This window comes from Chelonoidis abingdonii, chromosome 1 (assembly GCF_003597395.2).
Source record: "Chelonoidis abingdonii isolate Lonesome George chromosome 1, CheloAbing_2.0, whole genome shotgun sequence".
NCBI classification, from domain to species: Eukaryota; Metazoa; Chordata; order Testudines; family Testudinidae; genus Chelonoidis; species Chelonoidis abingdonii.
Window position 1 is genome coordinate 115369616 of NC_133769.1, and position 16249 is coordinate 115385864.

The following is a 16249-nucleotide window of genomic DNA, read 5'->3' on the forward strand; positions in this document are numbered from 1 at the left end:
ACCGGAAAGCCCTGGAAACTTTGTAATTTCAATTTCCTGTTGGCCAGCGGGAGCTCTGATCAGCACACAGGGACCACACAGACTCATCAAGCACAGTACAATGCAGTCTCCTGAGAATCTGAAAGAAGAGCTCCAGCATGGACCCGCACGGAGTACTGGACTCTGATCGCTATATGGGAGAGGATTCAGTGTACAGAACTCCATTCAAAAGATAAATGAAAAAAAATTTGAAAAAATTTTTCCAGGCTATGATGGAAAAAGGGCACACCAGGGACTCATGCAGTGCAGATTGAAAGTTAAGGACTCACGCACCTAACCAGAAAAACCAAAGCAGCAAATGGAAGGTCCGGTCAGGGCGAAAACATGCGCTTCACGCTGAGCATGCATGCAATTTTAGGGGGCTGCGCCACCATACCCACCCTGTCTGTGGATCTGATGTGGCGGTTGTAATGTCAACCATGGTTGAGGATTCTCTGCAGAGGAGGAGGGAGGAGGAGGAAGAGGAGACGACCCTTGACAGCGAGCACACAGCACTCCCGTTAGCCCACAGCCAGGAGCTTTTTGTGACTAGACAGAAATTCCCTCCAAAGCCAAAAGCCCACAGTGAATCCATGGAAGTGACTCTGTGAGCGAGCTTTGTAAAATATAAACATGGTTTAAAGCACACAAGTTGTTTTTTAATGATTGATTTGCCATGAGGGGCTGGGACAGCATTCGCAGCCAAGTAAAGATAACTGGAAAAAGTTTGTTACCATGTCTGGGGATGGAGCGAAATCTCCAGGGACATCTCCGTCGAAGCCTCCTCGGAGTACTCCCAAAAGCCTTTGCAGAAGTTTTCTTGGGCAAGGCAGCCTTGTTCTGCCCCCCACGCATGGTAGACACTTTCCTACGCCGTGCATGTGCAAGTAATTCGGGTATCATTGCATGACAAAGATAGCTGCGTATGGTCCCGGTGAATTGCTGGCATTCAAGAACATTTGTTCTTTTATTCACTCTGTTATCCTCAGCAGAGTGGAATCATTCATGGTTAAACTGGGTTGAAATTCAGGAATTTAATTAAGGAGAAAAGATGGCCATTCTTCCTACTGGGCTGTTTGCTTAAAAGAACACTTCCTTCTTGCACGGAACCAACCGGGGAGGGAGGAAGGATAGGCAATGAGCTTTTTGCGTTTGCTAGCAGGGATATTTTTCGCACTACCACCCACAGCGGTGGGGGGGGGGGAAGAGGGGGTGATTAGCAGGATCTTCCATGATACCACCATTGTGGTGGGGGGAGGGGTAAAGCAAATAAATCCTAGAAGAATTGGATGGGGGGGCGGTGGTTTGGCTTTGCTGCTGCACGTTAAGAGGAAAGAAGCATCACATAGGGCACTATGTATATGAAGGCTGAGAAGCTGAAAGACAATGGCTTACCATGGCCGCATGCAAGCTGAAATCTCTTGACTGCTCGAACCCGCATAATGCTTGAGATCTGTAACACCAGAGCCGCAGCACTCAAATATTAAGACATAAAAGTGACCTTTGTAGTGAAAAATCACAGTGTGCTATGTAAGGTGAAATAGTGTTGTTCCCTGTGAAAGAGTAAATAAGCATTGTTCTGTAAAAACTGTAGCTTTTTAAACATCTTCTCTCCCTTTTTCGCCTCCTTCATCAGCTTCACATTTTCAAGTCTCCACGTCCTCCCGAGGCTATCTCAATAAGCGCGGAGGAAAAGAGACGCGAGACGAAACGTTGTCGGAAATCATGGCGACAGTACACACGCAATGAAGAGTCTCTAATGAGTGGAAGGATGTGGTATCCAAGTTACAGGAAAGATCCAAGTTGAACGTGAGCGAGCAGAGAGATGCTCGAGATGAGCAGGTGGCGGCAGGAAAACAGACGGTTAGCGAAGAATCAGCGGTGGCGGGATGCAAGCTGGAAGCTGCTGCGTAATCAACTGATATGCCGCTCCGACGTCTGGGTAGAATCTTCAAGGAAGAGCCGCTGGGTCACAGAGCTGCACTGCAACCCCTGTGTACCACCCTCACCACGTTCCATATCTTCCTCACCCAAATCGTAAGAACATGTTGGGGGAAGGCTTCGTCACCTGCCGCTCCACTCCTGGACAGTCCAACACAAAGGCTGTCAATTACTTGAGATGTTGTTTAATGGCCTTTTCCTCCTCCTATCCTCCTCCCAAACCACAATCCGGGATACCTTGTCAGTCGTCTGCTTTTTTATAATTACTTTTAAATAATAATACATGATATTTAAACGATGTGACTTTATTTCTAAGCAAGCTGTAATCGAGGGAGAAGGTGGTTGCTTACAGGGAATCGAGTGATCGGGGGGGGGTTCATGAAGGGAAACACACTCCCAGCAGTCACATCGTACCCTGGCCCGTGATGAAACTCGTTTTCAAAACAAAGCTTCTTTCTGATCGCACCGCTTCCTGGTGTGCTCTTTCTAATCGCCCTGGTGTCTGCTGCACGTATCAGCACCAGGTGATTTGCCTCCGCCTCCACCCCGCCCATAAAGGTCTCCCCCTTACTCTCAACAGAGATTGTGGGCACAGGACACAAGCAGTAATAACAAAGGGGAAACATTGTTCTTTGGCTGAGGTCTGAAGCGAGTCAGTAACGTGCCCAGCGCGCCTTTAAAACGCCATAATGCACATTCTACCACCATCCTGCACTAATCCAGCCTGTAGCTGAACAGCTTTCCCTGACACTGTCCAGGGCTGCCTGTGTATGCTTCATGAGCCATGGCAATCAAGGGGTAGAGCTTGGGTCCCCCAGGAAATAATGACAGACATTTCACATCCTAACTGTTATTTTCTGGTCTGGGAAGTAATTCCCCTTGCTGTAGCAGTTTAAACAGAGCAGTTGCTTCGCTGAAGACAGCGAGTGTCTGAACCCTTCCATGGCCACCCACATGGGATGTTTGGATGAAACGTCCCTTGTGATCCACAGTGCTTTGCAGCACCACTGAAAAGTACCCCTTGGGGTTTTATGTAACTGTGCCCTGGTGCTCCGGTGCAAGATATGGGTGCCATCTATCACCCCCCCCACACCCCATTAGGGAATCCATTGCAGACAAAGCCATCCACTATGACTGCACGTTTCCCAGAGTCACAACCTTTGATAGCAGCACTTAATATTGCTTTGGTCTTGCACACAGCAGCCCCCACAGTAGGTTTTCGCCTCCAAATTGATTCTCGACTGACCGGTAGCATCTGCATTGCACAGCTTCCAAGGCTATGCCACCTTGCTTCTCCACTATGAGGGCTGCTCTCATCTTTGGTATTATGGTGTTTTCAGGGCAGGGAAAGCAAGTCAGTTTCCAATGAAAGTGCCCTTACGCATGCGAAATTTACAGGCACTTGGAATCGTCCAACACTGCAAAAAACTATGCAGTCCCCACCATCTGTGCTTGTTTCCCAGGCCCAAAATCGGCGTATCAGTGGCTATACCTGGCCAGTGCATCCGAGTTCAGATTGCTGTCCAGAGCGGTCACAGTGATGCACTGTGGGATACCACCCGGAGGCCAATACCGTCGATTTGCAGCCACACTAACCCTAATCCGATTATGGTATTACCGATTTTAGCGCTACGCCTCTCATTTGGGAGAAGTACAGAAACCGATTTAAAGAGCCCTTTGTATCGATATAAAGGGCCTCGTAGTGTGCACGGGTACAGCATTAAATCGGTTTAACACTGCTAAAATCGGTTTAAACGCGTAGTGTAGACCAGGCCTAAGTCTAGCTCCCAGTGGACAGATGTCTGCATCACAAAACCATTGTGATAAATGGCACTAAAGTTGCACCTGTTTGTTGCTCTGAGTGGAGAGGAATGAATGGGTATGGAAAATCAAACTATGCTCGTTAGCCAGAAAGTGGTCAGTTAAGGGTTGAGGTCTGTTGACCAGACAGTGAGAGAGAGCTTGCTTTACTACTACTTATGTATCTATTTTCTGGATAAAAAAACTTAAGTCTCCAGTCATAATGCTTGAAAACAGCTTTTGAGTCATCTAGATGATCCCTCTAGGAGAAGGTGGGGCTGTCTTCTACACTGGTAAGTGTTCAAGGTTTGTCAATATCTTGAAAATAAATTAATTAGGCCATGACAAGTCAAATATCTTTGATTCCTTTCTCCTCTGATCCCCAAAAAGAAACTTACAAAAGTATTTGCTTAGTTTGAGATCAGAGCTGAGCATTTGAGTTTTGAATGTCCTGTGTAAATCAGAACTCCACTTCTTTTGACATATGGTCAGCATTCTTGTCTTCAGAGAATAGAATACTCAACAGGATCTACAAATGGACACTATCGCAGGCTGTATGAGAATTGTACATAGGACAGTTCCCTTTTCTGTCCTCCATGCTGCTGCTGCTCCTTTCCCTCTCTCCTTTCCCCACCCCGCGCCCCCAGTCTTTTTCCTCTAGTCTTGTTCTTGCTGCTTACATTTCACTTGAATATGGCTGGCCAAAGCATTGTTCACGTTATTTTGTCTAAAACAATGTGATGTCTCAAGATTAACTCAATTTAAAGGTGATTGACTTGACTTATTTTAGCCGTTTTATTGAATTACTTTAGAAAAATGTCTGGTTCAAAGGACCTTGATCCATTCTGTTCATACAATGAACGGCATTGTTGCTTTTATCTGGTTGGTGCAGAGAGAATCACTTCCGACCGTCTGTAGTTCATGTACTCACATCTGTGTGCACTTTCCTTCTTAGGACATAGGGTTCAGCCAATCTGCCTTCCCCACAGAGATGATAAATTTGAGGCCGGGACTCTTTGTGTTGCTAGTGGCTGGGGCAGGGTGTCTGAGGGTAAGTAAAATGCCCGGTTCTTACAATGACAACATTGATGTGTGGGTACTGAGATAAAGAAAAGGGAGCTGCCTTGTTTCTGCAACAGAAATGCAGCATCTGCCAAAGGGAAAAGCCAGTCAGTGGTTCTCTATTTTGCTGATACCATGATGAACCATCATGTCTGGAAGAGACTTCCAGAGCATAGCACGTGCAAAGGACCAGTGTGCCAGAAGCACTGTCCTATGCAGAACCTTGGAATCTCCATACCCATTATTCTGCAGCTCCATAGCACTATTCCTCCACCCATCTCACAACTTTTTGTAAACAATTAAGCTCCATAATACGCTTGTGAATTAGAGAAGTATCCTTCCCTCCTCTTCTCCCATCCCAATCACACATGGGGAAACTGAAGCACAGAGATGACTTGGTGAAGGGCTAGACATAAAACCCAATTTTCGGATGCCCAAGTTCCATGATCTAGCTGTAATCTTTGTGTGTTACATAACTACTAGATGATGCATCTCCTAGTTTTTTTTAAGATATATAATGAGATCACTTGGGCCTTAATTTACACACACAAACCCTTAGAAGAACATTATTAAGGTTGCAAAGTCAAGCACACAGAAATTAAGCAATGCCAGAAGTAAGGTTGCTTGTGCATAGCATTATATAGTCCTTTATATGCTCAAAGCAAAGATTCCATTGACTTCAGCTGCAGACCAGAGAAACAGGCTTTCTGATCTCAATTCCTATTCTCAGAATCAACCGTACTCAGGCCAGTTCTAGTGGTGAGTGAGCAGGGCTGTCATCCTGGGTGCCAGCTACCAGGGGGTTCTGTACCAGTGTGCTGCTTGGCTCTTTTTTGCTCCATTCTCGTTGGCTGGCCATTTTTGTTCTGCTGATTGGCTGGCCTTTTTTTCTTTTTACTCTGCTGCTTGGGAGCGCCAGAAACATTTTCCATCCTGGCCGGCAACATGGGTAGGGCTGCTCCTGCCCCTACCTGAGGGAGCTATTACAGGAAATATCTTTCTGAGCCCACATAGCCCTGGGCTGGAGGGAACATGCTCAGTCACTGTGCATGCATAATCCAGTTGCATGGAGAAGCTGTGAGGGGATGGAGGATGCAATCATCAGGAAGTTTATGTGCAGAAACAAAAAAAAAAGTCTCTACTGAGCATTTGGAAGCTGTAGTGTTTTTTCAAAGACTTCTAACAAAAGTAGGCAGACTTTCATGAGGACAGTAAAAGGCACATCCCTGACACCAAGGCTGTCCCTCTGCTAAATTACAGGTCATTGCTCCAAAGCTGGGAGCACCAGAGCAGTTAAGAGAAAATGTCATTAGAATGACTTTACCCGGGAAAATCAGTGTATTTTTTTTTTCCCCTAGCCTTGTTTATGGATATGGTTGAACCATTTCGGCTGAAACTTTGCCTCAGGCTGAATTATTCTGAAGACACAAACATGGAAAATGTTAGCTTAAAGGGTTCTAGTTTGGCAAAATTTATACAGGCCTGAAAACAAGGCCTTTTAACGAGAGGTCTCTGCTAATCTAAATAAGAGGCAGCATTGCCAGTCCTGCCTTTTGTAATACTGAATGAAATCATGGTAGCTAGGATGTAGCTATAGATCTGCAGTGTAACTTCCTGCTCTGTGCAGCAAGGAGGGCGTTTCTAGAATGTCTGATGTTGCCTGTTTCCTTCCTTCTGTAGCTGGTGAACTATCTAATGTTCTACAGGAGGTGGAGCTCCCCATCATTGATAGGGGAACCTGCAGTGCCCTGTTAAAGCAAATGAATCTGCCTCCAGTAGCAAACTCCATGCTGTGTGCTGGCTTTCCTGATGGTGGGAAGGATGCTTGCAAGGTAAAGGGTCTTCCTGTGTAGTGAGTTCTGCAAATGGAGGCAGACTCCAATCCTTCCCACCAGCCACTCTTGTATTTTTGCTTACCAGAATGGCCACCTGCCTTAAAGAGGGAAGGGAGGAGAAGGAAGGAAAGGAATCTTGTCCACTACTACTTTTACATTGCTACTGAACTGAGGCCTTAAAAGGAGCTTTAGGCTAATGAAGGCCTTGTCTATCCTAGCCTTTTGGGGGAATTTTCCCACTGGTAGGAGTGCTGCTATAGACAAGGAACTGGTGAGTTTAATCACCTTGTTGTCTAGACCTGGCCTGATTGGGATTAAATGACATGGTGAATGATATGCCTGATCCCTGTCTAAGCTACTGTTGCTACCACTGGTGAGACTGTACAGATGGGAGAACAGTGGCAGCAGGCAGCCCAAGAGGCTACAGGAGACACAGCCTAAGGGGTACATGATACCACTGTATTGGGAGAGAGGAGGCTGAAGTGAGTTTTTTGCCTTCTCTTTAGGCTTTAAAAAACATACCTTGACCGTTTCTACTTGGTGTATTCGTTTCTTTTGTAGTCACCTCTCCTTCCTATACCTATCAAGCTGCTGGCAGCTGTGTTCATCAGAAAACCAGCCTTTCTCTGGTAGAAAGGTGCTTCTACTGCCAGGAGATCAAGTCACGCCCCCCCCGGCCCCACAGTGCGCGCACAGTCCACTGTGCTTCCATTGCAGGAGGGCCAGGTGCAGTCCGCTGGCTGAGGTACTGCTGCAATGCGGACGTTAACATCATAGTGCAAAGGGGGCAGAAATGGTTAACAGACATGTAGTGACACCGAACCTTTCTGTCAATCTTCTAAAGAGCTGCAACTTCTGCTCTGAGAGGTGAAGCCATGAGATGATTTATTGAATCTGTACCATCACATTTGAACAAATATCTGCTCTTCTTTCCTGTCTCCTCCCCAAACCTATGCTGGGCAAGGGCGATTCTGGAGGGCCTCTCGTGTGTAGAAGAGCCAGTGGCATCTGGACTCTGGCCGGCGTCACATCATGGGGAGTTGGCTGTGCAAGAGGCTGGGATGTCCTTGAGAAAAGCATCAGTGAAAGGGGTTCCCCAGGCATCTTTTCCAATGTAGCTGAACTGATGGACTTCATCACCCAGAACATTATCCCTAGTGAGTACATTTACCAGCAATTTTTCTCTTTTCCTTCTTGTTTATCATGAGGTTCTAGAAGATACCTGTCATGTGCCCCACAGTTAGGCTCTAGAGTGTTGCCATCAAGGTGCAAGAAGCATTTCTCATTTTAGAGCAGGAAGTGGGGATATGAAAGTTAAACCGGAACTACCACCTCTCTTGGAACAGCATCTGTATCTAGGCTTCTCTGCCGTAATGCTTTGAGGGCAGCTTTGATCCACATGCCTCGCTAAATGGAACGTTTATGGCCAATCTAGCTAGCATTTCCAGGTGCATGTGGTTTTGTTGATTTTGAGAAGCACTTCTCTGGCCTAGAAAACTTATCCAGTTTTAATAAAATACATTTTCTAATCCTTGTCAACTGGAAATCTGCAAATTGTTATTGTAGAATCCCTGAAATGCTCTACAGTATTTATTTGGAGCAAATATGACTTTAAACACACACATGGAGAAGATCTGCGGAATAAACTTGCCATTTTTTTAGTTGATTATCAGGACTACACTTTTAAAGCTATAAACAGATCTATGAATTCCTTATAGCCCAACCATACACTTAAGACTGCAGTTCAAATAGAACCTATTGAATAGAGGGCATTATTTTTGTCACAGCAATCAAAGTTAACGTTTCTGACCTACACTTCATCTGTGCTATTACTTATTTGCCACAATATCTTGTTGGGGCTGATATCCTCATAAAGGGAAGAACTAGGCTGCAACCATACAGTGCCTCTTACTCTGGAATAATGTTAAGTAGAAGCAGAATAAAAAATGTTTGCATAAACCCTGCAAAGCAGAACTTGGAGCAGAGTTAAACTGTAACCCATAGAAATAGCATTAATAAAATAGTGCATTTAGAGCCTCAACTAGTGTAAAACCATGTAGCTCTATTGACTCTGATTCACCTTTGCAAAGGATTTTGGCTCATTTATAAGTAGGACTCTAAGGGAAGGCCTACACTTAATGCACTAATGCAGCTGCGCCTCTGTAGTACTTAAATTGCTCCTATGCGTCTCCTGTCAGTGTAATTAATCTACCTCCCCAAGAGGGAGTAGCTATGTTGAGAGAAGCTCTCCACAAACATAGCATTGTGAACATCAGGGATTAGATCTATATAACGGCTGTCACTCTGGGCTGTGGATTTTTCACACCCCTGCGCGACTGTTATACTGATATTAGTCTCTAGTGTTGACCTGGCCTCAGAAGAAGTGTGGCTTCCACCTGAGACCCATCTCTGGGTCTTTCTCAAGCACTCAGAGTGTGAAGTGACATTAATTGAATGGTTTCACAAACTGTAGACCTGCTTCTCCCAAACAATGCCAGTGTCAGAACTGTATTTCACCTATTTCTCTTCGCTTTCTAGCTGCAGAGCCAGATCACCTTCCCCCGCACTTTCCTGAAGGATGCAGCTCCCAAGGAATGCTGGTCTTTGGAGAAAGTGGCCACATTCAGTATCCCCAACCCAGTGAGATTAACTACCTAGATAACAGGTATTCACTGTACAGCATCAAAAAAACCTGCCCTTTTGTGAAGGGCCACTTTTCATGGGGAATTTTGTTAGTCATCCCTTCTGGCTTTACAGACAATCTCCTCTGACCACATGTGTCGCTCTAGCCATAGGACTTCAGCCTGCAAATGCATGAATTCTTACTCCTGAATAGTCAGTGAACACAATCAAGTCAATAGTTTGTGGCTGAACTTGCGGGTATGTGTCAACCTGAAAAAATTAGTATCTAGAGTTAAACATCTCTGTAGTGATGTTTGCTTGTCTGGGATTGGTACTGGGCAACAATAGTTACCCAGAAATAGCACATTAGAATGAGAAACACAACTCTTGTTGGTCTAGTTCTTATATGAACTGTGCTAATAAAATTGATGCCCTTGGATTAAGCCTGTGAATTAGCTTAATGTTAAAATTCTTAAACTGTTCTAATGTCAGGTTCTGCAACCACTAAAGTCTTTAGGACTTTCAGAGGGAACAGATCCATCCCTTAATGTCTTCTGAAGACGCTTGAGAGCGGGACATGTGCCAAAAGAAAGCTCCAGATGAGATGAGTCTATTGCAGATCCTACCTGCCTGACCTAACAAGGAGATGCCATTTTGTCTCTATTACAGATGCCTGTGTGCCTATCCACACTAGGATAAAAGGTGGTTTTGTTTTAAAAATGTGTGAACTCCAGTATATACTTGGCAAGTTGTTCTTTAACATGTTCATGGGTTGAATTATGTGCTGAAATATAACTTGTTCCATATACTCTACTCTAACATTTTGAGTTGTTTGCTAACAGATATTAAAGGATCATGTTTTGTCCTAATGCGGATATGCCCTGTAGGTCTCTGTATAAGTTTTAGCTGTGCAATGTGGAGGATGTGCATAGAATGGGCCAAATTCAGTGCCAGAATAACTATTGACTTGATTGGATTTATCCTGGGCATGAATTTAGCCCAATGAGCCCAGTCACTGGTTGGGGAATGCTAATGGTTAAGGTCTCGATAACACTGGCCATAGGCACCGACTTCCCTTCTTTCTAGTGGGTGCTCGAACCAGCCCCCACACCACCCCTTCCATGAGGCCCTGCCCCCATTCCAAATCCTTCCCCAAATCCCTGCCCTGCCCCACCTCCTCCCCTGAGCACGCCACATTCCCACTCCTCCCCCTCCATCCTGGAGTGTGCTAATGGTGCCAAACAGCTGTTTGGCGGTGGCAGCTGGGCAGGAAGCATTGGAAGGTTGGCAGAGGAGCAGTGACACGACGCACTCAGGGGAAAGGGAGAAGGTCAGCCGGGGGGTGAGGGGAGCTCGGCTGCCAGTGGGTGCAGAGCACCTACTAATTTTTCCCTGTGGGTGCTCCTGCCCCGCAGCACTCATGGTGTCAGCGCCTATGACACTGGCCATAAGCTGGTAGAGGCTTTTGCATGTGAGTATTTTCCTGGCTTCCTCTCTTGCCATGAATTGCCTGGGCACACAATCCATTTGGCAGCACAGCCAAGGATGAAGAAAGAGTATTGCAACCATCTGAATTTCCCTACGTTAGGGTTGTGGAAACACATCTGGAGTGAGCTGGAGGGCTTTAAGAACACTTAATGCTGAGGCCAGACCAAGTTAAAGTGGATGGCTAGTTGGTGATGCAGTGCAGAGTGAAGAAGGAAAGTGATAGTTCTGGGAAGAAGCTAAGCTCCTCTCTGATGAAGCATAAACTACTTTGCTTTATGATGATGTGCTCTGTCCTTGGTGTCTTTTACACTCCTTCTGGCACCCCAGCATGCACCCTCCACATCCCTACCCCTCGGAGCTTCTTGGGAGGGAAGGGTGCAGTCACATGAATTTTTTTACTCTAGCCCCATTTCTGTTGTCTGACTTAGTTGTTTCTTTGTTTTGAGCCTATGCGTGTGGAATATAATTGTACCAGAAGACAAGATTATATTGATACAGTTCACCAGATTAGACATAGAGAGCCAGATCATGTGTGACCATGACTACGTGTCCTTCTATTCGGACAAAAGAGAGCTAATTGGTACGTAGAATGCCTTCATCTCTTATATCAATACTTGGCATGGCAGGCACTCTGCAATCTGAAACATGAACATTGATGACGTTAGAGCCTTTTCATGTCTTATTACAAATCAAGGAACCTTTAACTGTCATCTGCCCTGGCACTGAAGCTGTCAAAGCAAAGCTAAGTAAAGGAGGTGGTGGGGAAGGTAGATATTCATGTCCATTCTGACAGCTAGTGCATGTCTATAGTCTGAAAACTGTGTAAAAATGTCTTTCTTCCCTGTGTTTTTTCAAACTCCTATTTCTGTCTTGTATACCTGAACTGTCGTCTAATTCGCATTGTACATCAACAAAACTGCCAGCCAGTTTCTGCTGCTGGAGTCTTTACTGAAGGATGGTCAATGACAATGGTACAAAGCAGAACATGCTAGATAAAGACGCATTTCTACCTATCTGAAAAATCTTGTTGACTCAAACTTTTTACTTATACAGCATAATAAATATGTCTGTTGTTTTATGGATAAATAACAATGGGACTTTTCCCTTGCAGTGTAACTTTATTATCCATTCTTGAGACTGAATTGCTAAAGAATAAATATTTCATGCAAATCTTTGCTCTTTCTATTCTCTGAACAGTACTAGTGGGTATGTGCCAGTACTAGCCCACCATGAAACCTTGAGCTGAATCGCCTCTGTGGGTGTTTCGGATGCAGTTCTTTTTCCAAACGTTTTACCTTATAGGCAACCGAAACTGATGCTGGAATAGTCTTCTTGGAGTCTGCCCTGGAATATGTGACTTTCCAACATTGTATACAGTTTAGTGAATCTGAAAAAGTAAGCGGTCTGACAGTGTGTGTGTATGCTACCACTCTAAACAATAAGTCTAACCTTTTCCATATAGGTAAAATCTGTGGGGATGTGTTACCTACCCCCCTGCTGATAGACTCTAACCGAGCAATGGTTACACTCGTTTCTGACGGAAGCAACACTGGCAGTGGCTTTGAATTCACCTTCACGGCTATACATAAGGAATCGGAAGCAGGTGACTTCAGACATACCATCTGTACATACTTCTCTGCCACCTGACCTCCTTTAAAACCAAAGAAACCGTCCCTGGTGCCTGTGGTGGTGGTGGTGGTGTTTTTTTTTTGTTTTTTTTTTAACTTTTTGCTATTAAATCTGACCTTTTCTTCTTAACCCAATGTGATAGGTTCTGGTTGTGGAAGTGTTGCAGTGCTGGTGGAAGAAGGAAAGATGGATACTGCTAATTACCCTGGCTTGTATCCCAGTAATTTGAAGTGCCATTGGTTCATTGAAGCCCCGGTAGAGAATGTTGTAAAGGTAATCATAGAATATCAGGGTTGGAAGAGATCTCAGGAGGTCATCTAGTCCAACCCCCTGCTCAAAGCAGGGCCAACCCCAACCATCTCCCCAGTGAAGGGAGATGCTGCTCTTAAACCTTTGCCATTGACTACTCAGGGAAGCAATTAAATAAAATCCTGCTGGAAACATCTACAATGCACAAGCCTGTAAGATGTAAGGTTTTCAGCTTAGGCTTCTCGCAGGGTGTGTTTTAACCAATTTAGATAGTGTGTATAGCCCTGTATGAACTGGCATACTGAACAACTGCTGCTGTAGAAGCTTGAAGCTGGTTGGTACCAGCCCTTCCAGTTAATGTAACTGCATCTTGGGAAAGACAATGCAAGCTTTCAGTAGGGTGGGGTGGAGATGTGGGGGGAGGAACCTGACCACCTGCCCTCCTTGCTCTCTATCTAGTCCCCTTCTTCCACCAAAGTGTTAAACGTGCAGAAATGGTACTGAGCTAAGCAAGCAGTAGCTAGGACTGACACACGATGACTGTTCCTAGTGGGGGTGCTGGAAATGACCTTTTACTGTTGCAGTTTGATGCCTGCCCTTCCTCCTGTTGTCATTGCAATTGTGCCAGATAAAGTGAGGTTCCCTGTTGGATTAACCTCGCCCAAAGATAAAAATAAAGCTATCGTATTGTACCATCCAAGGCAACGTCTGTCCTCTGCTGCCTTTGTGTAAAAGCAAAAAATCATTAAACCCATGTTGTCTGCCTAAGAGCATGTGGGTTTGTTGCTCATAGGCTGGCCTCACACTAATGCTCATGCAGTTCTGTGATCTGCTGTTTATATTAAGACACTGAACGTACTTTTTCTCTTCACATGCTCAAGGTTTTTATACAGGCAATGCTATTGTGATTCTGAAACTCACAGCAACAACAGCAGCCAACCGTGATTTGGATTTTTAAAGGGTCATTGTGGTGATGATGTGGTTTTAAAGAGAAAATGTAGGCCTTGATTTAAAAACTTAAAAATTGTTGTTGTTTTTTTTATTTAAACCCACCTCTGTGGTTCAGCTGCCGCAAACTCTTCAGCTTTTTGCTGATCACGGAAAGCAACGCTGGTCAGAAGGGGACAAACTTAGGTCCACTGCATGGTGGGTCAGCTCCACTACAAGAGGTGCTCAAAGTAAACTTTGATAGATTTAAAGAGTCCATGCATCTTTTAACTTTCTTTTGAGGTGCACTAGGAACAGGCTCTTTAGCTATTACTCAAATCTTGGCAATGATGAAGACTCAGAGCTAAATTTAGAGTTAATGTTTTGCTTACAAAGGGAGTAAAAAGAGAGACTCCAGTTATTTTTTTCTCTCTCTTCTCTTTCCAGCTGGAGTTTGAAGACTTTGCCGTTGAATTCAGCGAGGGCTGTATCTATGATGCAGTTGTCATTTACGGTGACACGCAAGAAGAGCACCAGCTGGGTAGCCTGAATTAGTTCAATCTCACATGTAGAATCCATTACAGAAACGAAGACTTATATAGCTTGCTGCCAAAAGAGTACAAGCTACATTAGTGACACTTCAGTGGTAGAATTAAACCAGTTTAGTCAGAAAATGCAAAATTAAGGTTCCTACAACCACCTTAACTCTGCCTCCTTGCACATCTAAGTGCAGCAGGATGTTCCAGTGCCATAGTGATTCCCAAACCTTTGGAGTTCTTGCTGATGGACTGCAGAGATCTGACTGGTCATGTTGGGCTTAATCCTGCCAGGTGCTAAGCAGTGTGCTGCTGATCCAGCAAAGCACTGAAGTATGTGCTCCCGTGCCCTGTGTAAGGGGGACAGAGTGCTTGGCACTTTGCAGTCCATAGTACTGGTTCTCCACTTTGTTTCTAGCTGCTTTGTTGCATTCAAAGGAGGTAAAAATTAAAGCTGGTCAGGGAGACTTTGACAGAATCATAGTCTGCTGGACTATGGAGGTGTGTCAAAATTGAAACACTTCAGCAAAATTGGTTAGATTTCATGGACTGTTTCGTAACAAAATTGGGGGCATGGGAGGGAGGGGGCAGATCTACCAATGTCAAATGAAATATTTTGTTTACGAACAGCTTTTTGTGTACAAACATCTTTTTGTTTTAGAATCTTGATTTTTTTATATGATATAAAATTCTAAGTCTCTAAATCAAAATAATATCCACTTTATCTTTCAGAGTGAAATGTGAGGGGATATATAATTTATTGAACCAACTTCTGTTGGTGAAAGAGAGATGCTTTCAAGTTACACAGAGCTCTTCAGCTGGAAAGCTTCTCTTTTTCACCAACAAAAGTTTGTCCAATAAAATACTACCTCATCCATCTTGGTACCAGGATAGCGGAGAGACAGAACAGCTGTAACAATACCATGGACAACATTTCATTCTCAAGGGAATATTCCAAACTGAAAATTTGAGAATTTTGAAATGTGAGACTTTTGTTCCAAGTAGAAATGAAGCCAGACTTCAAAATCGCAATCCTTTGTGACATGAAACTTCTTTCCTCCACACATGTGACTTAAAACACAATTCACTGAGTCACAGTTCCATTTTGAAGAAGAAAAATAACTGTACTCAGTGAGAGTTTACAAAATTTCAGGACAACTTTTGGACAGCAGACTTGTACTTGACTCAAGGGGGAGAAGGGGAAACTAGTACAATGCGGAGGAATAAGAGGCAAAAATTCTGAATTCTGATCCTGGCTTTGCCACTTGGTCTTGGCCAAGCCACTTCCCTTCTATTTGTCCATCTGCCACCTGATGGTCATTGTACTTCATGTCTTTAATGTGATGTATAAGGATTTTTTAAAAAAAATATTAGCACTAGAGTGGACCAGAAAACAGAAGTTAGTTACCACAAAAAAATTGTGAACTCTTGAAAACATTTTCATTCTGAATCAGGATGAAGTCACAGATTCAAATAAATTTTGTGGGAGCTAAATTCTATTTTTTTTTAAGTCAATTTGGGGAGAACCAAAACAGAACTTTTCAGTTTTTTCCCCAGGCTGCCAGTCTCCTCCTACAGTGATCCTGGCAGCTCAAAGAGCTCTCATTTACATTTTCCTGAGGAAAATCCAAATTTTCCAGCAAAAAATCCCCCCACATCTGTCATAGTATTCTTTCCCAAATCTGAACCTTAGAGTCCAGAAAATGAGATACTAGCATGAATTCCTGTAAGCTTAATTACCAGCTTAGATCTGATACGCTGCCACCAATCAGAGCTCGAGTGTCTGATAAACTCTGGTCTCCCCAAAACCTACCCTGGGGACCCCCAAGACCCAGATTCCTTGAGTCTCACAACAAAGGGGAATAAACCATTCCCTTCCCGCTTGTTTCTTCCTCCCAGATTCTTCCCGCCCTGGATACACTAGGAGAGAGAGACAGATTCAAGCTCTGTGAATCTAAACAAAGGGGTTCCTCCTCCCCCGTCCCTTCTTCCCCTCACCCAGAGGCAATACAGATTCAAGCTCCGTGAATCTAACACAAAGAGGAAATTTACCTTTCCCTTCTTCAGCAGAGGGGGAGAGGGGGGGATTTGTGGAGAGAAAGGGTTGCGGTGGTAAATTTTTATTCTTTAATTTTTTTTCAC

At 44.4% G+C, this 16249-nt stretch overlaps 1 protein-coding gene across 1 annotated transcript in view; it reads left to right on the forward strand.

The window, feature by feature from the left end:
- The window catches only part of OVCH1 (ovochymase 1), a 63435-nt gene that overhangs the window by 11815 nt on the left and 35371 nt on the right, over positions 1 to 16249 (forward strand). The window contains exons 5-12 of the mRNA XM_075073434.1: positions 4715 to 4810; positions 6502 to 6653; positions 7621 to 7813; positions 9195 to 9321; positions 11213 to 11346; positions 12229 to 12369; positions 12538 to 12668; positions 14019 to 14112. Coding sequence (XP_074929535.1) covers positions 4715 to 4810; positions 6502 to 6653; positions 7621 to 7813; positions 9195 to 9321; positions 11213 to 11346; positions 12229 to 12369; positions 12538 to 12668; positions 14019 to 14112 — 1068 coding nt within the window. The remainder of the gene's footprint in view (positions 1 to 4714; positions 4811 to 6501; positions 6654 to 7620; positions 7814 to 9194; positions 9322 to 11212; positions 11347 to 12228; positions 12370 to 12537; positions 12669 to 14018; positions 14113 to 16249) is intronic.